Source organism: Sphaeramia orbicularis, chromosome 19 (assembly GCF_902148855.1).
Source record: "Sphaeramia orbicularis chromosome 19, fSphaOr1.1, whole genome shotgun sequence".
NCBI lineage: Eukaryota > Metazoa > Chordata > Actinopteri > Kurtiformes > Apogonidae > Sphaeramia > Sphaeramia orbicularis.
The window spans coordinates 20275541-20301578 of record NC_043975.1 but is presented as its reverse complement, the minus strand read 5'-3'; the positions used below and the strand labels follow the sequence as shown (position 1 = coordinate 20301578).

Genomic DNA, 26038 nt, shown 5'->3' with positions numbered 1-26038 from the left:
GACACAGCTGCTGTTCTTCTGTGCTGACATTTGTCACGTACCTGTTGGACACTATACCAGGGTAGTAACTCTTTTGGTTCTCATCCACTTTCATATCACTCATCAGAACAAAGGCAGAGTGTCTGCTATAGGCTCTGATTACACTAGAGCCTGTGATGGTCTCAGAGAAATGGGAGTATATGGGAGAGCGGCTGACTGACTCCAGACGCTTTAGCTGCCGAGACGTGGCAACATAAAATCTCTAAAGGCGTTGAGGGGGAGAGAAACAAACACAATATTACAACTGAACAAGACATTGCACATGTTGAGATACTCAAAAACAATCATGATGCATGTGCACACAACACACAGACACACACACACTCGCACGCACACAGTAATAAACAAAGCCTGTGGTAACAAAACACCTGCAGGGCTTATTTGATATTCCAGTTTTTACACTGTTGGTCAAACTCCAGCTAATGTTACATAAGCTCCTCTGTTGGATGATTTCCAAGCCGGTGTGGCATAAAATACGGACCTTGTAAAATATGGACCTATTTGGAATTTGCGCATGCGCGAGCGCAGCCTTACCGGATGTCAGGTTCAGCGAGGCTTATGAAATAAGTACCTTGCGAGTAGAATTGTGCGCTTTTGGGTTAGGGTTAGGATTAGGGGTTAGGGTTAGGGGTTAGGGTTGGGGTTGGGGTTAGGGGTCGCTGAACCTGACATCCGGTAAGGCTGCGCTCGCGCATGCGCAAATTCCAAATAGGTCCAAATTTTACAAGGTCCGTATTTTTTCCCACACCGGAATGGAAATCTCTCCTGCATTGATCTGAGGAATGTTTTACATGCTAAACATATTAATCATCTTATTCAGAGGAGCTGTAATAATTTGTTGCATAACATCTGTCAAATGGGTAAAACAAAACAAGGTGTGTGCCATTCACATAACCTAAAGCACACGTTTCTTCATATTCCAATCACAGAACCTAAACTGCAGGTGTTTTGTTTTTATCTTTATAAATATATATTTAGCATTAAATCAAATACAATTTAAAAATGCAAAAGCTTAAAGCAACACTTCCTTAAATCTTTGACTGAGTTGCACCAACAAAGATTATTTTGGTCTCATGCCCCATCCACATTAATGGAGATATTTTGCAAAACAGATCTTTTGTTAGGTTTGGGCCTCTTGTCTAAACACAAGTGGCATTTCAGGTAGAAAAAAATTAGATTTAAAAAAAAAAAAAAAAAAAACACTGGTTGGTGTGTATTCATATAGACAGAAAATGATGGCGTCACATCCCATCATGATTCTTTGTGTAATGAACATGCATTGGGAAATATGGAATACAGGCCATATAGATGTATAAGTCAGTGTACTACCAGGAGATCAGCGTGGACGGTGTTGATACATGGACCAGACTGGACACATAACATTGTTGTGTTAAAACCTACATAATATGAACAATATATTTTCACAACCAGAACTGACGCTTAAGGTAATGTAAGTAATGTAAGTTTGGAACTTGATTTGTTGTTGCTAATGAACTTCATGATAAACTACAGCCTTTACATCTGCTATGTCCAATATTATCTGTGCTGTCTGCAGTTTAAAGTCAAAAACGATTTGTATGTGCATTCATAGTCATTTTTACTATATGGTCTGTGTAGATGTAATGTATAAAAAGTGACTGTGCAGACAGAACTGAAAACAAACAAAAAAACCCAAAAACAAACAAAATAACCCCCAAAAACAGTGGAGTAAAATATCCATTGAGAAAAATACCTGTGTTAGTGTGGACAGGGCACGTGATGAGGCATAATCAGTTGAGCAGAACTAGGCTGTAAATCCACAAATCCCGATTTAAAATTAAGTGGTTAAGTGTAATGAAGTACAGAAATCTCTGTACATTGTTAAGTATGTTAATGAGAGATTATACTTGAAAACAAGAAGAAAAGTGACACTATGTATTTATTATAAAGGGTTGCAGTTGTGTGAACTGCTGGCTGCTCTGTATTCCTTATAAGTGTCACATACTGTTAGCTGGTTAGCTACAAAGTTACCTTAAGGTCCCATATTATGCAAATCTCACTTTGTGAAAGTTTTCTTATAGTAGTGTGTGTTGCAGTAGCCTCATTATGAGGTTCGAATTTGAAAACTATCTGTTTCCTCCTTGCCTTGCTACACCACATTTTGTGAAAATGACTGCTCAAACGGCCGAGTTTGAGTTGGGTCCGCTTATGACGAAATAAGTGGATTTAACTCCTCCCCCTGACTGTACCCCCACGCTGCATGAAAAGGTGAGCCCCACCCTGGCAAAGTACCTCTTGGACAACAAACATGGCGAAGGCGAGACACACAAGTTGTGGTGTTGTTGGCTGCACACACCAACACGAAAGTTTATTTTTGCTCCCCACTTCCGAGCCTCTCCGAAAAAAGTGGCTGGATTATATCTTTGATGGTCATGTACCAAACAACATTCCGAAAGGCTTGTATGTGTGTGCCCGGCATTTCACGGACGAGTGTTTTTCGAACATGGGCCCATACAGCTCCGGCTTAGCACAAAGACTCCGAATCAAGAAGGACGCAGTACCAACGCTTCGTGACCCAAGTACAAGTGTGGGAGATGTAAGTTTTTATCATTTTTTTGTATCTTTACTGCATAACCCTACATTACGGATAAGCTGGTGGTTGTTGATGTGTACGTCTAACGTTAGCATGGCAGCTAACATAGCTCGGTTACTGCTGCTAACATTTGCGTCCCCATTAACATGCAAGAGCTGATAATATCAAGAGACATTCAACAGAACTACTTTGAACACGGGCCTTTGGTGGTTGGCATCAGTATAGTTAGCATCAAGCTTGTTAGTAGCTGCCTGCATTAGTGGCGGCAGGCGTCTTTCCGTGTCAGGTCCACGAACCCGACACAACACCGCCGTTTTCCGTCGGGCCTCTCCTTCTGGGTCAGACTCTGGGTCGAACTGGTATGGCTGAACTACTGTGTCCTGACGAGCCATGGCTTCACAGTCAACATTAGTGCGTAGTACCGCTAGCGTAAGCCGCGTCCTCTCCCAGAGAGGGGAGGGGGAGTGGGCGTGAACAGATGCGTTCATTTGCATACCCGGAAGCAGGCCCAGAAACAGCCTGTTCTTAGGAGGGCTGGTGAGAGTGACTTTTTCGACCGCTGAAACTCCGAACAAAGGATGATTTTGGGGCGAACAAACTTAAATACTATGTTTTTGGGCTTCTGAGACCTGTATGACGTGACTGAAAAATAGAATAATATGGGACCTTTAGTAGCTGACTCATTATGAGTAGGATAACTATTTCCAATTTCTTCTTGTCTGACAAAAACCTGTTGGCTGAATTAATGTGTCAAAAGAGCCAAATAACAGAAGCTGAAATAGTCTGTCTCTTCAATTTCTTTAAAAAAAAAAAAAAAAAACTTGCCTCTGTATCCCTTAACCAAGTTACATTATCATTACTAATTAGTTCCTATCAGCTAATTAGCCCACTCATGATGGTAACTCAACTGAAAAGCACTAATTTCATGTTTGCTGAATTAATAGAGTAACTTGGACAAAAACATACAATAACAAAAGTGTTTCTCAGTTTCTATGTGAAAGTATCTATTTATCTATCTATTTAGGCTAGTTTTAATGTTTGGTGCAACATAATTGAAGTTAAACCATGCTTTAATCAGGTTTAGAAATTAATCCTTGTTGGTTCAACCCAGCGTTTGTGTACAAGTATTTTTTGACAGACAAACAGGATCCTCTGATATTAATGTTACAGACATATAATCCAACAAAGACAAAAGCCATGCAGGATGGATGCCATGACGAAGCCGAAGGAAAAACATACACATTTATCAAAAGTCTGTGTTAGTTTAGTTGAATTTTATGTCAGTTTCATGTCTAAATAGTGTGAGTTGGACAGAAAAGCACGTAAATCCTGTAGCCCCGTTTACCTTCGCGCTTTCAGTGGCTGTACTGACCACTTTAAAATAAAAATAGATTATTCCTGTCTTTCTTCTTCGTGTTAAGGTTTCATCTTTTAATGGCAGTATTTTTTTATTGCTTGATTTTATGATGTGCAATTTGATGTGATATGATTGATGATGATGATTTTATGATGTTGTCGTATCATTTTGGCTCTTGTGCAGAATGCCTCTAAAATGCTGTAAATTACATAGATTCGTATGAAATCAGGTTGATTTGACTTGTATGACTTCTACAAACTATTGTTGTAGAAACAAGCCAAACTGTGCCATCTTGAGGCCAGGTGCAGGAATGCGTTAATAACTAAACAGAATATTGCCAAATCGGAGTGGCTACTAAATGCTTGACGGTTAAAGCTGTGTTAAAGGCATTGGATTAATTGATTAAGCATGAATCCACATTCAGTAGCCATTACTCTGATAAAATACAATATGAACCACAGTGACAACCACTAGACACACCACCATTAAAAGCTGCATATCTCCAGCCTCCGCAGTTCATCCGGCTTAAACACCACTACACATTTCAGGTCAATGTTCAACAGAGCTGCTCTAGTGAGAGGAAAACTCTCCAATAAAATCCAAGTGGATGGAAGAGGATACTGTAACTGACAAAACTGACACCCAGCTCACATTCACTATATTTGCAGCAGCAACAATGACCATTATAGAGGTTGTATTGACATAGGTGCCATGTGTTCCTTATTACAGCAGCATGGCATCATTTTTATTAAAATTGCCCTTTATAGTAACATCCTAGCCTAAGTGACACTGCCGTATTCATGGTTGTAATGCAGATGTATGGAAAATGTATCATACTTACAACATAGATGTACAACTTAAATCAAAGTATCTTCCAAAACCAACACTACGAGTCGTTTTAGGTAATGTAAAAATAAATAAATAATCATGATTAATTGTAAGACAGCACAAATTGCTTAGATTATTTCACTACATGGTATAAGTAATTTGGCTGTTTTTTCCAAACAATGAAAAATGGCCATTGTGAACTTAAGTACGACATGACATATACAGCTTTGAGTGAGAGTTATGTCAGGCACCCAAGCTCCAATGATATGTATCAGAAAAAAAAAAAAAAGAGAATGTCTAAATACCAGAACTGAAAACTGAATATCTATCACCTAACAAAAAAATATTAGAATAAACATTCAGCTGTATCTGGGCAAATGTAATAGTTGCATTCTCCTTGTCTCTTTCGTTCTTTCTTCTGTCCACTTAGAAGTAAATGCACAAGTTACAAAATATTTTAAAGGTTCAATATGTACGTGTTTGTAAGAGCCTGTGTTGTTGACTTGAGTTACCTTCATTTCTTGGCTAATCAATGGAAAAACCAACTGAACTCTTTTGCACAAAAATCAGTGTACAGGCTGCTATCATCCATGTGACCAACTGAAAAAGTTCTTTACTTAGAAATGGAGTAAGAGAGTCAACAGTCATCCAGCTCACAGCACAAACCAGACTCCAATACAAACTTCAAGTAAGGACACAAGCATGTGTAAATCTTACATATGGAACCTTTAAAACTTAACTACATGCATGAGCTTACAAATACACATATCTGAGGTAATTTCTGTGATATCTATATTAAGCATGTCGAACTGTCATGTTTCAATTCTATAGTACATCCTTAACTTAGTATAATGACTGATCGGGTGGCACAGCTACCTAGTGTCCAGCTACAAACTAACCACTGATCAAAGACACACCTCTAGCTATGTCTAAGAGATCAAACCATACTGCCACTACAACACCAGATCAACACTTCATCCACATGCAGAAGCCTATCAGCACACACACTCCACAGCACTCTCAGACATGCATTATGTATTAATGAGTTAGCAGACTTGTTTCCTATTTACCTGAACCCACCAATAGAACACCATTAATGGGGCTACGACTATGAGGAACATTGGGGTGAGGGCAGAGCATATGAGCAGCACATTCAGTGTGTACCAGAAAGTGCGCATCCATATGTCAATATTGTCTGGAATGTGGGAGTCAATAGCATCCACGTCTTTGCTGAAGCGGTTTAGTAACCGCCCAGTGGGGGTACTCTCGAAGAAGGACTGTGGGGCCCGCAGGACCCCATGCAGCATGTTGTTGTGTGTGATTTTGGCTGCACGCAGCATACTGTAGGCCCGGCACAGCAGGCAGTTAGCCAACAACAGCACACCTGCGAGATGGGGGGAGGGGGACAACACAACAACACCAGTGTTAAATGGATTTGGAGTCACTCCTAAAATCTAATGAAACAGCAGCTTTCTGCAGGTTCAAAAAAGGCACATTGAGCACCCCATAAAACTGAAAATAACACAAAGGTGCCACTTGGCTAAAAATACAGGGGAGCATCAGTGTCATGCTGGTGGCACAGGATAATTTTAGTGTGAGAATTCTCACAGGGGCCTCACATGATTCTCTATCTTATACAAATCCGACTGAAACAGAGGGGATGACAAAGACGATGCTACTTTCAAGGTTATTATGAACATTTTCTACAGAGAAGGACCTTCTGATCTCTTTTCTGCTACAAATGTACCTCAGCTGTGCAGAACAAAGCTTTTTATGGAATTCACAAAGAGGTCAGGACAGCCAGTGTCCGATCTTTAAAATTACTTCCTGCAACAGAGGCCAAGTTCAGACCTGGAATTAACATGCATCTGGGTGAACAAACTCTCCACATCTCCACATTTTATTACCCGTGTCCACCAAAATACATCTTTTAACACTACCAACTCAGCTAACATCCTCTTAAAAGTGTGTTAAAGATGTCTGAACTCATACATTAAGTTATTAGTGAAGGCAAAAAGGCTGCCAAACATCCTTTTATTAGCCATTCACTCTTCAGATGATTACTTTTTGGCCTATTTAACAACTCATGATGCATCCATCTGCTATTTTTTTACATTTGGACCTATTCATATATAGTAACAATATCCTATAGTGCGGAAGAGAGACACATGCATTGCTGCCATGTAATACAAAGTGCGAATGATCATGTACCTAGAGCTGTCCACTTGGGATTGGATCATGAAAAGGGTATGTTAAAGCTAGGTCTGACCAGGGCCCAATAAATACTAGATTCAAATTAAGTGTTTGTACAATGTGTACAAGATACATCGCCTCTAAAGACACTGTCAGAGTCAGGGAAATTAAGTAAAAAAATCGGTAGAACTTAATCATTACTTATAGCATTTCATTTGCTGAATGGCTTATATTCAATAGTACACTGTAATCCACACGAGTACTGCTGAAAACACAAATGCTTTTTATCTAAAAGCTAATTAGTCATTATGAGGACTCGAGTGCTTTTCACTCACGGGTGAGCCATGAACAACACTTTCATAATCCCTAAAATAAATCAAAACACTGGAGTTAGTCAATCTAGACTACTAATACTGCATTTACACTGGTTCACCACTAGAGGGAGGTTATGGATCATGTGAGATTGAGCCTCAGGGTTTGTGGTTCCTAAAAAGAATGATTTTTGGGTTATGTGTTGGAATCCATTTTGGGGCCAGGCTCTGTGCAAGTATGTCTTGGTGTGGTGGTGTGTATGTATGTGTGAAAGGGAAAGCAGGCTCAGACAGGAAGTGCTGTGGCTGCAGAGAGAGCGAAGACGACATCTGATTGAAAAGGAGATAATCACTGCAGTAAATAAGTGCTCAACAAGGACAACATCAGAGGCTGTGGAAAAACAGGAGCAAAAAATAGGAAGGGTTAAGGAACTGACATGCATGTGGCATCATGCATGCTATTCCAGGAAGAGGAAAGGTCACGCTGCATGTATTCAGAAAAGAGGAACAGAAAGGAGGATCCAACAGTTGAGCAACAGTTTTTCAAGGACTTTTGATATGTACCTGGACAAAGACATAAATGAAAGCCAGGGGCGCTATGACTACTGCAAAGATGGGTGTGCTGTAAATGATAACAATCATAGTGGAAAGAGAAACAAAGAAGGTTCCCAGGAACATAAGCACAGTGGCGGGCAGAGCTTCATCTATCACGTAGATGTCCTTGGAGAAGCGGTTGATGATTCGTCCTATAGGCGTGGTGTCAAAGAAAGACTGGGGTGTGTGCAGTTTGTTGGCGAGCAGGTTTAAGTGCAGCTTCCGTGCTGCGCCGATGTTCCCCATGGCTAATGTGAAGGAAGAGATCATGACCAGGATACCTAGGATGGGGGTGAATCAAGAAAGTAGGAGAGGGGAAGACATCAGAGAGGAAGTTGGTGTTGTGAAAGTAGAACGTAGTTTAGTCACGAGTAGACACAGGCAGCATCTCCTGAATACAAAAATGCAAAAGTGAGGTCACTAAAAATGGAATAGCAAAAAATATTTTGCATCTCTTCTGCTGTGTCCATGGTTTCCACAATACCAGACGACTATTTTAATGACTCTCCTCTGGCCAGCATCTCTTCTTTGAGCTTATGAAGAAGAACCTTTCATCTGGCTGAAAATTAATTCATACTGATTTATGAAAATGAAGTCTGTAACAAGGAGATGTTCAATAGTATATTGGCAGTGTGATTTAACAACAATTTAAACAAGAAAACAATTTATACAAAAGGCTACTTCAGTAAAATATGCACTTAATGTATTAGGTTTTATAGTAACACTTGGTTAAAAGTGTTTCAGGCAGTGACAGTATGTATTTCACCTGCCAGTGTCCAGGTTCCTACCTTGTGCAATGCCCAGTGCTGCGTACACCCCCACCCTCAAATTAATCCTCTCTTGAGTCTGATTTGTCGCGGCGTCATTAGTCCATTGGCTCAGCCAGACGTTTGTTCCGATGGCGGCAGCACTCTGACATCCATACAGGAAGCAGATGAGTACTGACAACAGTGGCCCCACTGCCTTGGCATATTCCAGGTACACCTTCGTTTTCACCTGGTGATGAGGAAGATTGCAATACTACTATTAAGCCATCAAAACTGACAAATCTCATTAATGTTGATTGTACAACTGTTTTTATGATTCCATCACCCCTGAATCATCTGAGATGTTCAATAGTGAACCTTTTTTTTTTTTTTTTTTTTTTTTTTTTTTTTTGGAAGTATTTATTCAGAAACATTCATGCATAGTCAATCTCAACAATCTCTAGACTGACCTTGCCCGTTTCTGCAGTTTCTGCCTGGATGAGTTTCTCTACTTCTTGTGGCTTCTTCTTCTCTTGTGGCTCGGAGTGTTTCCTCTGGGAGCAGCCATGCCTCCTCACTGAGCGGGTCCTTGGGTTCTCTCCATCTGCAGAAATGATGCTGATCTGCCTGTAAAACGATGAAGAAACAATACTGGAAGGTAGCTGGAATGTAAAAGTTACAAAAAATGTTGAGAATTTAAAATATAACGGTTACCTGATAAAATTTCTCTTGGCTTCATTGATCATCGGTTCATTGTCTACCATGTCTGTGTGGTTACTAAGGGCGTCGTCTGGGAACAATTCCTCTTCCTCTATTAAATCATCTGTAAAGGCAATGACAAAACTCTGTTACACCACAAAAATCCCTAATCACCCACCTATCTTTACAATTTCATTGATGAGGTAAAATACAAGTGGAGGAAGTATTGCTTTACCAGTCGCCTCATCCTCCTCTATGATATCTTCCAAGGAGTAATTTCGGAGAAACTCAGCAAAGGCCCCATTCTGTTTGAGCAGTTCCTGGTAGGATCCCATCTCTGACACTCTACCCTCCACTAGCACCATTATGTTATCAACCTGAGGCAGGAAGCTGATACCATGTGTCACCAGAATACGTGTCTGGAGTAAAACAATAAAATGAAAGCATGGCTGTTTACAACAGTGCCTTAAAAGACATGTAACCAAACCTTTTACTACAACCGTGGTGTACAACAATGGCGTCATAAAAGGAAGCAACTAGTCTTACATGAAAGTGGTGTCATTAAAAAAAAGTAATGAACTCACAGAAGATAAGACTTAGTGGTAAATCACGTTCAACTTCCTCTTTGGGGAAAAAAAAAAAAAAAATTGTTGACACTGAAACAGCTTCGACTACATAAGGTCATAATGTAAGTATTGTACAAGGAAAAACTTACCATATTACAACATTTATAAATCACACATCACAAAAGGAAACTAGCATTACTACCAAAAAAATACCTCTTTCTGCAAACCTCCCCCCTGTAATGCTAAAAGTTGTTTAGTTACATGCAGTTAAAGAAACTTTTTCTCTGTTTAATTATAAATAAATACCTTTCTCATAGACTGTATAAAAGAAGAGGACATGACCACAGTAGTGTCACCGTTTGCAATGGCTATCCAGTTTTTAAAAGTAACCATAAGTATACAAGAGGATGTACTAAGGCTAAAAACTAGCTAACACTAACTGCTGAAAATATCAACTGCACTGTTCTCCAGCTTCAGCTCAATATGTAAAGTGTCATGAGATAACTTTTGTTATGATTTAGCGTTATATAAATAAAATTTGATTGATTTGATTTGACTGTTAAACATTGATGGTAAAGGCCATCATTTAGTTTCCACTACAACTACAAATACATATTGAATAGTAGCAATATCAACTCAACATATTGCACATGCTAATTGTCCTAACTGATTAATTAACACGTAATGCAACACCAAATTTATGAAAAATAATCTAATGTAGCTGAGTTATGCTAACAGGGCAGGCACTGGTAAACATCTTGGAATATTAATAAAAAAAAAAAATGCTTGAGTCTTGATAATGTAACCTCGGTAAAATGTAAAAAAAAAAATTAAATAAAATACAAAATAGGCTGACTGAGCAAGCCAGTAAGCTGCCAATGTAGCCCCAAACCAGCCAAGGCCATTCCCCTACTTAAAAACCTTAACCTTTATAAAAACTCACGCCATGTACAAATGGGGGTGGGTTTTGGCTGTAATGGTATGGTGGTATATAGGTATTGACATGTTTTGAAACCAGTGTCAAGTGGGCCTGCATTTCTTCATTTTTCAACCCTGGATTTTTGAGCTTGACTTTTTTATATAAAAGATAAAGTGAAATCCAGCTGAACACACTGCTTACTTTGCCCTTAAGCGCTCCCTCTGGGCCGATGAGGTTGTCAAAGATGTGTTTGGATACATGAGCGTCCACAGCAGATAGCGGGTCGTCCAGCAGGTAGACTTCAGCGTCACTGTACAGAGCTCTGGCCAGACTCACCCTCTGTCTCTGGCCTCCTGAGAGGTTGATGCCCTGTGGGGACGAGAACCATCAACAGTATGACACGAACAGTTGTTTAGTTCCTATTTTGATCAGTGGAGACTTTCTACTACATAGGAAACTGAAGGGACTATTCTATACCTTCTCTCCTATCTCAGTCATGTCACCTCCAGGCAGCACTTCAAGGTCAGGGGTCAAAGCACAGGCCTCCAGAACACAGCGGTACTTCTGCTCATTGAAGGGTTTCCCAAACAGGATGTTGTCCCGCAGGGTGGCATTTTGTATCCAGGCCTGCTGAGGTACATAGGCCACTGAGCCCTGAAGAGAGGAAATATCTGTTACACTGCTTCCTTTAATGAGACATCAGACGACCCTGCATAAAGCCAACTCACTTTACACTCAATAATAATAAAGTAGTGGTGGTAAAGATAAAGCAATCTTGAAACAAAGGCATGAAAAAAACAAAACAATAAAACCATTAATAAAAAAGCGAGAAAAAATTATGTGTCGTAAAACTATTGTCTACTATCTGCATGTGTGAGTGATTACTGCTTTGTGTGTAACCGAACTGTCTTGTTGTGAAGCAGAATAAATATTGTCTCAGATTAGATTACGACTACTCTTCTTAAATAAATAAAGCTGAATGCAATGGTTTTATTAAAATAAAAAATTCACTAAATAACAATGCATATGTACAGTTAGATAAATAAAAAAGACTGATGAACTTATGCAATTTTTAATTTCCTGTGTTTTGTGTGTGTTGTTTCACACCAATGTTAAACAGCGGAAGTGCACTCTAATGCTTAATTTGTTTAAATAAAAGGTAATGATTGAGAAAATCTAAATAAATGTGGACAAAGCATTTGTGAGCATACTGATAGGCGCTGAGACCTGTGTGTACTGATAGCACTAGATTCATTGTAGGGATTTCAACAAAGGTGGGGACAGAGAAGCGATAACAAAGTCATACCCGAATGGAAACCTCCCCCTCTAGTTTCTCCATTTCACCCAGCAGTGCAGAGATCAGTGAGGATTTCCCACACCCAACATGACCCACTACAGCCAGGAGGGAGCCCTGAGGCACCATTACGTTGATACTATAAACAGAATAAACATCAACGTGAGCAAAGATTGCATCATATTGCTGATTAAATGACCAATGAAAACATACGGTATGTGGATTTTCATGTCATACTTGTGCAAAACAGGTGGATCTTCTTTAGCCCAAGTGAATTTCCCATTGACGACTGTAACTGAAAACTCTGTTGGGAAACAGAAACCCATAGGAATTTCTTTTCAACATGGTAGGGCCTTTGAATTGTTATCACATTTCAGAACTGTGAGTCATTCATACACACCTCGGGCTTAGAGTCACTGGGTGAATGGTGAAAAACAGTGACTCTGCATTGAATCAGTGTATTTCAGGAGCGTATGCAATTTACACAATATAAAGAGCATAAAGAGAGTAGATATTGTCTTATGATCTAAAAATCATTTATGTCAGAAATGCAAAACAGTCTAATGTGACTGTTTAAAATCGATATGTATCACTACACCCTAATCCTAGGCACAGGTATATAGGTTATTGAACTTTTACTTTCCCTACAATGAATATGTAACATGCAGATCTATGGCATCAAGATGAGGCTACATAACACTGTAAATTGTACATGTAGTATTGTAAGCGCAAATGAAGTTTTGTAAACCAAAAATGTATATTTCTTTTTAAAAATGCACCTAAAAAAACGTATTTAACTCCTACAAAGTCTTTTTTTTCTTTTACAAAACGCTTTCTGCTTTTTACAAAACTTTCTTTGCATTTACAAAACATTGTGGCCTCTTTTTCTGTTCTGTTTATGGATCTCAGAACTGGTTTCGAGAATGGAACCAACTTCACTCTGCCGGATAATAATAAGTGGTGTTATTTAAGGGGAAATAATCGCTCCATTGTAGTGAATCAGGCGATGTCTGTCCATCACCGCTAATATCGCTTCCTCTTTGGACCAGGTCTGGACATGCCTCTCATCTAACAATGCCCCCATGTCAAAAGGAGGCCAGAATGGTTTGTAACCACAGAAAATTGTTATGTAAATGCAGACAAAATTTTGTAAATGCAGAAAGTGTTTTTTACAAGCAAAAAATGGGTTTGTAGGAGCAAAATAAGTTTTGTAGGTGTATTTTAAAGAAGAATATAGATTTTTGGTTTACAGTACTTCATATACATGTACAATGTTTTCTGGCCTCATCTGGCGCCATACAGATCATTCATGAGCAATGGCATCTGGTGAAAAAAATTTTTGGTGGGGTGCAGTAAGTCAGTTTTTGGATGCACTATAACCACATATCACCACTGGGATATGCCAAAGTACCACTATTTTAAAATATGAATTAAAATTAAAGTATACAGTATGTGTTTTCAGTCATTTATTTTTTATATGTTAGTTTCACCTGTCTATCCTTCAAACATGCACATTTTTCCACGACTCTTTTGTTAAAGTCAGGCATGTCCCTAATGCCTGTCTTTTCTACTGATAGTATGGCCAATGCATTTAGAGCAGGAGAGAAGGTAGTGTGGGCAGATAGCATGGCAGTAAAAAAAAAAACAAAAAAAAACAGACCCATATCCTATGGGCATGGGTACCATATTAACATCCTGCCATTGTTCATGAACCTGATCTGCTGCAGAATGTATAGTTTTGGAAAAAATATTAGATTAACATGAAAAAAGAGTGCAAAGTCAACATTTGTCATAATGTAACTGAAGATATGAGGGTGTTCTTGTGTGCAAAATACTGCCAAAATACATGTGAAATGCTTACTTTATAAAATCAGTAAAACAACAATTTGCATTCAAACTAATGACAAGAAAAACACAATTTTGCCAGTAATAAGTGGGATAAAATGAAAACCATCTAACGTTGAAAAACAGCAGAAGTAATTCAAATTCCAAAAATTAGACCATCAAAAGGCTATCAAACAGATTATTACACTGACTCTCTATTCACAAAAACAGTAATATTTAAGTCAGATTAAAATATTTTCTCTGGCTACACGTGTTGTTTCACAATTGTTTTGCTTCCTCAGTTAAATTTCCGTTTCCCTCTACGTTTGTGTAATTATGGTTAGTTAGATATGCTATGCAAGTTACTGAACTGCAAACTAGTGCAAAAAAAAAAAAAATGCAGACAGGATAAGCAAGAGTCAGAACGAGGATCAGTACTGCAGGTTATGGTTGCAAAAGTGTTACAGTCAGTGCCTCAAATAACCAAGTGTTACATTTTACCTGTTGCTGTGTTCTTTCTGTCCACTGAATTTGGATCCAGCTCATCATGACTCAGAAAACCTTGGATTCGCTTCAGTGAGACGCTCGCCTGAGAAACAATACAATGTAAACACAAAGACACTAAAAAAAAAAAATCACTAAACAAACACAGACAGGGAAGGAATGAAAAAAAAAGGGAGTGAGAAGAAACAGTTCCGACCTGGACTATACTGCTGATGACTTGAGGAAGCATGTTGAGAGGAAACCTGAGGATATTAAAGAGTGAGAGAGACACAAAGGCCTTCTCTGCATCCAGGATGTTGTTCTTGTCCACAGTCACATATACGGCAAATGTCGTCAAGGCAACCTGGAGACATAAATTTGTACATTAGCCAACCAGTGGGTCAGCAATAATCTGATTATCAGCAGCTGGTGATTCAGCAAATAGTATAGTTCCAGATACATGCATGCACTGCAGGGTTTCTTGTAGCAGTTCTGCAGCAAACAATGACTGCACAGATTTATTTTATTCTTGCTCTGACTCAAATGGAACTGGTGACACTGGTGATTACATGGTATGCACCTTAGACAACTGGACCAGACAGAAAACTCACTCGCCTGACTTCTCAGCTGTACTTCACACACAATTGAACAGCTACTGGACTGGATGGCATTTGTCAAAGCATATGACAGTAAACAGATACACCCTAGTAAATTTTCTATGGTGACTGTGCTGGAGCTTGTCTGACTTTGCTTTGCAGTAACAGATTCCTACCTTGTAATGTTCTGTACTGATTATTAAATTACCTTTTAACTAACCTCTATGCCAAAATATAGTTGCTGAGCAAGTCTCTTAAGCAAAAAAAAAAAAAAAAAAAAAAAAACATTTTTAAAGAAGATATAGTGAAGAGGAGGATTAGCCTCTGAACTGCTGTTTGGCATTTTTACAGTCTGGTCACCTTGGCTTTTTTGAGGAAAAATTAAAGCCTTAACTGTAGCTGGGAAAGTGCGAATGGTAAAACTTACCATGCTAATGATAACACTAATTTACTGACCTTGCAAATGCAATGTCACAAACCTAGTAACTTTAGCTATTTGCTAAATGTTAAAGCGCTTATGCTTTATGATAGCATTGTCAAATGTGTATAATGTCAGCAAATTAATTAGCATGCTAGCAGACTAGCTGATAGATGATATAATACAATATTAAAATGAATGCCTACATTACCAATTAAGTAATGTCAACAGGTTGGGTATTGTAATTACGGGAAAACTTCAAGATACATTTTTGGAACATAATCCTGTTGGTACAATTACAGTGGAGTTGCCTTTTAAAGATATAGAAATGCTTGAAAATCCCACTAAGGAAGCAATTGTTTACAACAGGGTCAGCAGTGCATTTAGAAGAGGAACAAATACAAATGAAGTCAGCATATATCAGCTATCAGTGGTTTTAAACTTTGAGGTACGCTACTCTGCACTGGCTTCAAGTTCCATCTGGGTTTTTTGTCCTTTGGTTTGACTAAAAGAAACTACAATGTTTCTGACCGTATCCATTACACAGACTACGACAGCATGAAATAAAATCCTAAATGAAATCAAGTCTTTGTACTGAGAATATGAATAGTGTTAATAATGGCAATACAATTAATATTAACCTATAGATACTGAAGTGTAACAATATAAACATAGAACCATTTCCTTCAACTGAGCTGCACAAAGTAGCTCTTTATGACTGAGTCTCAATAAGGTCCTTTGTCATTTCTGATAACAGAGTTGGATATCAAACTATATTTACAGTCATATTTGACTAATTTGTTGCCTCAGGACAGCACCACTTCATCATGAAGTCTTCATTAGAAAAGAACAGTTACCATCTTCAGAATATAGTAAATACACAGACATGGACTGTGGGGCTATAACACTCATTAATAATTCTTTTCTACAGCCATTTCACAACATGAGTGACCACTAAATGTTGAACTAATCCAAAACAAAGTCACTTGTCCTGGAGATCATTTTCCAATTATATGAATTGAGTGTACCAGGAAAGGGGCACTGGTCCAGGCCATGGTGGACAGCGCTCCCAGATAGGCCGTCTTTCGTAGCACATTGAGCTCCTGTTGCCGGATGGCCAGGACCTTTTCTTTAAAGGAGTTCTCCCAGGCATACAGCTTCAGCACTTTAATGCCATTCAGGATCTCGTTCATAAGTTTGATACGAGCGTCTTTATACTGCATCTGTTCCACCTGGAAATGAGGAAGAGGACAATGGAGGAAAAAGTGATGAATGAGTGAAGACGAAAACAGGGAAAACCAGACGAGAAATAGTTTCCACACGTTTCAACAAGTTTAATTTAGCATTTTTTTAAGACCATTACTAATGCAGTTTAAGACCTAATTCATGTCCATACTGGCAAAAACATACATAGGCTATGAGAGAAAATCACTCTTAGCTGTCATGATGTGACTACAAAAAAACTCTGCATAGGTTTTTCTGACTTGTCCCATGATTCTACTGCCTTTATAAGATAAGATATGACTTTATTGATCCCACCATAGGGAAATTTCACTGTTAGCAGCAGCAAAATACAAAAAAAAAGTGCAGAAAGACAGGCAGAAAACATACGAATGAAACATGAAACAAAGAGAAAAAAAGAAATCTTCTATTTCTATAAATATTTATATACATTTATATTTAAATATTATTTACATATTTACAATATAGTTGCGTACCCAAAGTTCCAAATAACAGAAAAATGTTTAACCCATTATTTTTTTAGAATGTTTTTTTGATGAGGACATGCTATGCTATGTTAATGAGTGTTAATGAGTTTCACCAATGAATCAATAAAGTTAATCTGAATGTAAGCCCACATCCTGACACTATAGATGGGTTTGACTCTTACTGTGAGCAGTTTGTGTTAGTACTTGGTTTCATTACTCTACTTTTGTTACAGTGCGATCAATGGTAATTTTTTTCTAACCCAAACTACATTCAGAGATTAGTGAAGTCAAATAGATTAAGGATTCATTAAGGACAAATGTAACATATAGATGTGTGTCTGTTATGCCTTTAGATAAACATATGAAAAGGCTAAGACAAGGAGTCGAGGATGTGTAATTCACTACACACAAAAAAAAAAAGCTTATAAATAAGGTGGTAAAGAAACATAGAAGTGATGTGTGATCATGATATATGATTCTTAAGAAAACATTTGTAGATTGTGTTTGTGTTTCTATTTTCTGCAGTTTTTCTAAAGCAGTTTATGACATGTTTGGATGTTTCTGTACCTGTTGTGCTTGCTAGAGTTTAAAGCAAAAGAGCTGCCTGTTTTAACATGTGAAGTACAAGGAGTAGGTGTGATAAGCTAAAGCCTGTTCAGTCAATAGTTTGTTTTCCCTGTAATTTCGTAATTTACATTTACTTGGCTGGGAAAAATTTCAACAGAAGCTAAAATAAATACTATTTTCAAAAGTGAGGCTGAAGTTAATTCAACTTATTAAAGTAACTTTGGTCTGTATTTAAGACAGAGGAAAAAAAGCCTAAAATGATTAAATAAAATCATTAAATTTCTAAGACTCTGTAAGGACTCCAATTTAACAGAAAAAAAAGATATTCTCTCCTTCCAAAAGAATTACAAGATGTGTTGGTGTTCACCAGATTAACTGGCGTGTCTTATGTCATACCTGGTAGGCTCGAGTTTTCATGGCGATGACAGCATTAAAAGGGATTAGTAAGATCATGACAGCCACCCCAGCCAGCACAGATGGACCAAGGTTCTGTAAAACACAGGACAGTTGCTCAAATAAAACCTGTAACGGTCACATTTGTGCATATTCTTATTCATATATTCAGGTTTATTCTACCCCAAACAAATGATTTAACATGCAGAATTTTTTGACATACCTGCCACAGGAAATATAGAGCCAGCATGATCTGCAGAGGAGCTGACCAGAGCATGTTGAGGAAGGTGGTGAGGTCCATGAACCTCTGAGCATCTACAGACATCAGGTTCACCACCTCTCCTACGGTAGATGCACGCTTGGCAGCATTAGTGATCACCAGCGCCTGCACAATAGAGACCAAGAGAAGAGATGTTTTGGATTGTTGGGTGAGACACAACATATTAACAGCACTCTGTATTTTGAATAGAACTACCTTCTTCTCTTTTATACAGGTTAGTATAGACCAACTCCTTTAATATTTTGCTGTGTTCGGGTCATGTTTTTACCACTAAATCTGCAAATTTCAATGCCTTTGAAAAATTAACATTGTTAATGTGATGATGTGAATTTTGTCGCATTGTATTACACTGGAAAAAATCAAAATCTTACCAAGTGTATTTTTCTCATTTCTAGTCAAAATATCTCATCACACTTAAAATAAGACACAATCACCTAAAGAGTAACTTTTCAGTGAGATATAAGAACTTATGTTTAGTCAAAAGATCTTGAATTTCAAGAAATCTTACCAAGATAACTTTCACTTGTTCCACTGGCAAATTTTTTTGCTTGAATTAACCATAAAAAAACTTGAATTAAGCAAAAAAAAAAAAAAAATCTGTCAATGGAACCAGTAAAAATGATCTTGGTAAGATTTCTTGAAATAAGATTTTCAAGATCTATTGTCTAAAAATAAGTTCATATTTATCACTGAAAAGTTACTCTTTAGGTGATTATGTCTTATTTTAAGTGTGATGAGATATTTTGACTAGAAATGAGAAAAATACACTTGGTAAGATTTGGATTTTTTCCAGTGTAGTGACATTAAAAAGCACAAAAAGGGACCTTTTAACAGTGGTAAGAAAAAGTAGAACGATTCATTGATCTGTTTCACTGTTCATATACAGACATAACAAAATACACACCCATGTCACCCTGATTCAGAGCTGTTTGTTTATGTACCTTCCTGTAGATAGCTCCTATGACGGCTGTACGCACATTCATGCCGGTGACAAAACAGTACTGAAAATGCTGGTGGAGGATGAGAGTCTGCAGAAAGGCCGTAAAGAACATGAGGAAGGCCAGTGCGTAACCCCACCAGGCAGGAGCGTTCTGTTCCTTGGTGAATGAGATCAACATCCTATTCAAGAAAAAAAACAAACACAAGAACAAATTATCCTTTAAATAAAACCCACATCATTGATCTTGTCTGAACCGTGAAATGCTGATTTTGGCACACATGTTATGCAACTCATAAAGCCCTCTGCAAATGTAAGAAGTCATCACTGATTATCCTATTATCGTCTTCATTCCATGATCTTTATAACAAGTTTTGAACAGGTTATTTAATATAATCACCAAAAAATAGCCTCTCTTAAACGAAATAGACACTCAGCAAAAATGCATTATTCCCAGATGCAGTGGTAGAAAATAACTAATAAACACTTTATATTTCTACGCCAAAACATCTGAGAGACAAATTGTGTACCTTTTACTTATTTGGCAGCTGTAGTTACCAGTTAGCCTATTTTTCAGATGAGGATTCTACATAGAGTAATGAAAAATAACTCATTTTATGTTCCACAATTAAGTAGTTAAAGCAGAAAAGTCAATTCTACACATTCATGTTGTTAAGTCATATACTGTCATGTTTGCAGGGATCAGTTCTAGTAGAGTTGGTAACTGTGTAGCTGTAAAATTCTATTTTTATAGTTTTGTAAGTTGGTTTAATTGAATAAGCATCATCTTTGACATTGTTACTTGAATAATTGATATATTCAGTTACACTGTGACAGCGCACAGCCATCTTCTCTTGCAATGTGATAATGTTGCAGGGCAAAAGCAGCACGCTAACAGCTGCTTACTGGTGAAAAGAGACTGCAGAAAAGATCTACAAGTTTACAATTGAATAGAGATGGCAAAATTTGACAATGCCTCTTGCTGAACCATCTTAAAAACAGACACCCCTAAAGAACGGATGTAATCAGCAATGGTAACAAAATCCTTAAAATGATGAGCTGTCCCTGATGGCTTATCTTACTCAGTTCTAGAGGAGGCTTGCATAGAATTGCATCTCTATCTCTAAACAGTACATGTTCAGTGAGGAAACATATTTACATGCTTTTGCATCCAGAACAAAGATGGCTCGCATGTGTGTGATAACTTTGCATCAATAAAGCTACCACAGATGCAAAAGCAAGAAACCCAGCATGCAAAATCATTTTAAAAATAGTATTTGATAAGAACACAATAAGCATATATTGTTCCTCCCTGACACTTGCAAATACAGAGACACAGAGATGCAAACTAATCTGGGGTGAACAGGTGAAAAAATTCCTCTAGATAACAGTTACAACTTTGTTGGTGCTGCAGACAGGTTCGTCAATACTGAATTTCAATGAAACATATGGCTTGCTGCCAACAATATTGTTCTGAAATTGCTGTCTCACTGTGACAAATGGATATGTGGCGTGACAGCATGTGAACAGAGTAATTTGTGTCTCAGTTTAGTTTAGAATTTTGAGAAAACTCAACAAACTGTACATAATCTACTTTACATTGTAAGAACACACAATTTACAACAGTTTGTTTACCCTGACATCAAATTTAACCATATTACTGTTACTGTCTCTCTCACACATTAACACTGTACAGTTTATGAGATGTGTAGAAAGTCTATGCTAGTTTACATCCTACCAGATAATTTCAACTGCACATCTGCTTTCCCTGCAGATTTTAGATAAGTTTGTACCTGAGTAGCTGAGGATTGACAAAGGTGATGACATCTTGCAGAAGCTTGTAGGCTGAGCCAATCAGAAAGTATGGGCCGAAGGCTTTGATGAGGGCGCGTAGGAATGACGGCTGGCGGGGTGAAGCTTTCTGATTGGATAACAGGACCTCCACTTCCTCTGGGCTGCTCTCACCTGCTGCTCCTCCTCCTATGTGATTGGTGGTTGATGGTGGTGGTTTAGAATACATGGCCTGACTGGACACGTTCTGTTCACTGAGAGATTGATGGAACAAAGCAGACGGTGAAAGATGAAATCAGAAAAGTTAAATCATATTATCGTGTTATTTCATGTAATAAGTGCAAGACATGCTTCAGGTTTTCAGTGGAATGTGCAAACTAACAATCTATTTAAATAGCAGCTTAAAGTGTGGAGTCGGATTCCAGCAGTGAATTAATTACAGCTCAAAGGGACAACTGGGATGGAATTCAACTTCACACCAAACAGGTTTCTAAAACAGAACTGAAAAGACCTAACTGCGCTTATTCCATATCATTTTACAGGTTGTTCTCACTGAGAAACTACAATGAAACTGACAGGAAAATGGCAGCACAGTAAGAGGAAGCAGCTGTCTTTACAAAGAGACAGAGGTCAGAGTTTACCAGACTTGTCAAGTGTGTTTGTGCAAGACATTCCCACTTTGCTGAAATGTTGTTCTCCCTGATCAGGCAACTACCACAATTTTCCAGTATACAACCACATTTAAATGATCAAAAGCAAAACTAAACCACTTGGAGAAGTGGATATATGTAGTGATTATTTCTGCAACATAACAGTAAAAAATGAAAAAAATGTGTTTCGTACATTCTTTCTGATGTATGTGTACATCATCTGTCAAAAGCTACAGAACATCCCGATTATTTAAAAAGTAAATGACCAACACTTATGAGGGTCACAATAATCTGTCCGTCAATTTTGGTCGTAGCATTTTACAATAACAATATTGTCCAAATATTGTTCCAAAGTCTGCTCCGACACTGCTTTAACCAACCAGCAAAATTTAGGACACTTGTTTCCACTGCTTAAAAACTCTGAGTTAGCTCATTTCTCTTTCCTTGAACTTTTTCTAATTTTAGGTTATTGGTAGCCTAAGCTTCTGTTTAAAGCATGTAATAGTTTACTGCCTGTCTTTGTTATATAACTGTAAAGGGTTAAAAATAACTTGACATAACCAAAATATAAAACATGATGTAGTTTCAGACTGATTTCACTGTACAAATATACATGCTTGTGCACATCTACAGCAACATGCACACACCCTGTAAGACAACATCCTTTCCCCTGTGTGGCCTGAAAGGAAAGTAAAAGGAAGGACAACAAAGCATGACAGGATTTTGACTTTGGTAAGTTTATGAAGAGTAACATGGGTTTGGTCAGTTTCTGTGTTAACCTGACACCTGAAGGTAATGCAAATAAGAAGCATGAGAGCCAAGTTTTTGCATATGCAGTACAACAATGTCATAATGACGAAGTAGTCCTCAGTGATGTGCATAAAGAAATAATCAGTCTTACTTTGTAATGCTTTGTGTATATATAATTAAATGTCGTGTTTGACAAGAAAATTGAGTAGAAAACATGCAGCTGAACATTAGACTTATATAAAAATCAGAATCATATTAATTGCCATGTGAGTAAACAGAGTTCACATTACTAGGAATTTGCTTCAGTGGTTTGGTGCATATGTAGAACATGGAGTAGGTAAGAAGCATGCAGTAAAAAATAAAATTAAATAAAATAGAATAAAATAAATAAACAAGTAAGACAAACAGTAAACAAGTAAGATAGAGTTTCAAAATATACAATATACAATGTGGACAAAACCAATGGGTTTGAGTGAGGTATATGTGTAAATTAGCCCATTTCACATTGTAAAGAAGAGGTAAAGCTTGTCTCTAGCATCACCAATGGGACAAGTAGTCCTTGCCTTGGCAATGAAATGTAATATATGACTAATTACATTTATCATGAATGAAGTAACTACCTAATATATCTCAATAACTTACAATCTTTGTATGTACAGTAGACATGAAGATTTCTTTACTTCCCTGTAACATAGCAACATTATTATCTGGCTTATATTGAAGAAATACACCAGATTTAGCAGATAAGAAAGCTTATGGATTCCAGAAACACTAAAGCAACACTCGTCCATTCCCCTCTTGTCTTATCGTATGTACCTTTTTACTTTGGCTTGTTCCTTATCCCATTCTTTGAGGAGTCTCGGCACCATCACTTTGGAGCTGTCACGCTGGTTCAGAGACCACAGGTCTTTGGCTTCCAGGGGCATTTTGTAGCCTTTAATGGCCATACTGAGAGAGAGGAAGGAACAGCAATTCAATGATAAACACAAAAACAAGTACAAATACAATTAATAAGACCGTGACTTCAGAGCTGTCTGTCTTTTCATCCATCAACTGAAATTTGAGTCCAAAACTACAATTCTTTATGTTAGAGACAAGTCAGAATGCTCTCCACAAATGCTTAATTGAGTTTCCTGGATTTGCTAATCATCATTATGCATTATTGGATTGGATTTCACCGGATATTGGCTTGATGTATTTTCCAGCATAAGGGTGGATTGGCTTACAGAATAAAGCAGAATTAAGATGCTTTACATCAAACAGGAAGATCAGCAGGAATCAGACTTCACTAGAAGAAGGGCTTATTTGAGGCTTAGGCTTCAATAAATGTTCAATAAAGTTCAATAGATTTTGCATTTGGGAGTCATCATTTTCCATCTTATGTTCATCATAGAAAGAAATATAACTCTGATGAGCCAAAGTGAGCTATCTCTGCTAACATTCACTACTTTCATGCTAATTACAGGGCTGTCACAGTATTGAAATTTGAAATCATGAACTGTCATACAAATAAGTGTAATTAGTGACACTATTTGGCTTATTTTGTTCATGTCACCACTGTAGAATCATTCTAAATTATACAAATCCACTGTGTGAAGAAGACAGCAACTTTTATTAGCAGAGGAATTTGAAACATGACTTAACTATGCATAGCCATTACTAAAATATTGGTAATTGTTGAACAAGATAATGTGATTAAAGGAGCACCAGTCAAACTAGAAAATAATGTGGAAATAATGAGCAAATGTTTTTAATTTTCTGTTTCAATCAGAAAAATATCATTATTTTTTTTATAAGTGAATGGATGTGATTATCCTGATTATGTGGAAAAGAACAAAAAAACTATCTAGCCTAGCAACAACAGGTTCTATCGATATAAGTTTTTGCTCATCACCACTGTATTTTTAGGAAGTAAGGTAACAAGGACACAGTACACCTGTAGAAAAAGAGGACTGTAATTTTAATTATTAAAAGGCCTTTTAAAAATAGCAATCTACCTATTGTGATTAAATACAATGAAAATATTAAAAAAAATGTTCATCACTGTACAACATACCAACTAAAGTTTTAATTATTTCTTAAAATTATTTTACAAGGTTTTGACACAATTGACACTATTGCTGACACCTTTAATTAATAATGAACACCAAAAACATAGCCCATTTAGATGCGATCTACCACCAATAATATATCAAAGTTTGGGTTTGTTGAAATTGTGTGCACTGGAGCAGAAAACATACCTGGTGAACCACCAAAATGTTATGGTGGAAAGAAAACCTGCTGTGCTTTCAGGGCAAGGATTCTGTGAAAAAAAATGAATAATGTGCAGAAAAATAGGTTGGAGAGGTTATACGAGGATAAGCACAAATTTTTTTGAGCAACCACTAGAAGCTGTGTTGAGTGTGTGACCTCCTTTTACAGGCAGAGAGTGGCCCCAGAGCACACACTCAGACTGTCAGCGGCACAGAACACTGAATATACAATAACAGCATGAAAAGATATCCTTAAATGTGGTCTTCACACACACATGTTGTACAGGCTGTGAGTAGACAATTCAGCAGGATACATGACTCACAGGATCTGTAACCACACTGGAGAAGAGGGGAGGCTTCTCATTGAAGCAGCAGAGGATGAGCTCGCAGACCACCAGGCTGAAGTACAAGTAGAATGTGGCGAATCGCAGCTTGTCACTTTTTCCTTCACCCTGAAATGTAAAGCAAGGACATACAGTGCTTTGAAATTCTTCAAGTACACTCACATATGAAGCTGCAAGTGTGACCTGTCAAGAATTGTGTTCACAAGTAGTAAACTGTAGTAAATATTAAAGTAAAAGAATGGTCACAACAACGCTAACATAAAAAGACAATCATATGAAAATGCATGTTTTCATAGAGGTAAAACACTGTTCATTGTAATTAATGTGATACATGCTTCATTGAGAGCATTCATTCACAATTTGCAAGATCTTTGCAGGCATTCAAATGTTAAAAAAAAAAAAAAAACTTCCTTTCACTCAGACAACAGCTCCCCCAACACATTTGTTTCTTCCTTAGCTGCACATGAAAATCTAAATCAGCTGAATAAAATTATGAATAGAGACCTCACCTACGACAGTGCAAAACAACCTTCAATTTTCAGAGTCACATTTGTGTGTGGTCTGGATTTCTGGATCAGCATGATTACAGAGGCACAGGTCTGTGGTATCCCCGTCTGACCCCTGCAAGCGACTGCCAGGTTTACAGCCTGACCAACTGACTGAGGCTCCAAATCAGAATTCTTAGTCGAATTTTCAGTCCTATTAAGGAGCGGTTTGTTTAGGGTAAATTTGGAATAAACAACAATGCCTTAAAGTGCTCAGGGATGGTTGCAAATCTCATTCACCATTCAGCACCAAAGATTTTACACAGTCACCTTCAGCTTTACTATCATTGCATGTTATTATTTGTTCTAGTAGACTGAAATCAAATGACATATCTGGGAAAGCATCTCAGGTTAGGTAAGAAAAATCCTTGCAAATAATCA

The 26038-nt window shown here is 37.7% G+C and overlaps 1 protein-coding gene across 3 annotated transcripts in view; it reads right to left on the bottom strand.

Annotated features, from left to right (window-relative positions):
* The window catches only part of abcc3 (ATP-binding cassette, sub-family C (CFTR/MRP), member 3), a 60841-nt gene that overhangs the window by 11113 nt on the left and 23690 nt on the right, over positions 1-26038 (bottom strand). Inside the window, exons 5-24 of one of the 3 annotated variants that reach the window (XM_030121383.1) lie at positions 25092-25220; positions 24757-24818; positions 23333-23464; positions 21119-21370; positions 19330-19507; positions 18332-18493; positions 18112-18204; positions 16468-16671; positions 14643-14789; positions 14444-14531; positions 12356-12422; positions 12131-12257; positions 11302-11478; positions 11026-11193; positions 9575-9758; positions 9355-9463; positions 9111-9267; positions 8683-8890; positions 7865-8175; positions 42-241 (exon numbers count right to left, since the gene is read on the bottom strand). In XM_030121383.1, coding sequence (XP_029977243.1) covers positions 42-241; positions 7865-8175; positions 8683-8890; positions 9111-9267; positions 9355-9463; positions 9575-9758; positions 11026-11193; positions 11302-11478; positions 12131-12257; positions 12356-12422; positions 14444-14531; positions 14643-14789; positions 16468-16671; positions 18112-18204; positions 18332-18493; positions 19330-19507; positions 21119-21370; positions 23333-23464; positions 24757-24818; positions 25092-25220 — 3155 coding nt within the window. Of the gene's footprint in view, positions 1-41; positions 242-5866; positions 6181-7864; positions 8176-8682; positions 8891-9110; positions 9268-9354; positions 9464-9574; positions 9759-11025; positions 11194-11301; positions 11479-12130; positions 12258-12355; positions 12429-14443; positions 14532-14642; positions 14790-16467; positions 16672-18111; positions 18205-18331; positions 18494-19329; positions 19508-21118; positions 21371-23332; positions 23465-24756; positions 24819-25091; positions 25221-26038 lie in introns of all 3 variants that reach the window. The other 2 variants (XM_030121382.1, XM_030121384.1) reach the window with 2 other exon arrangements.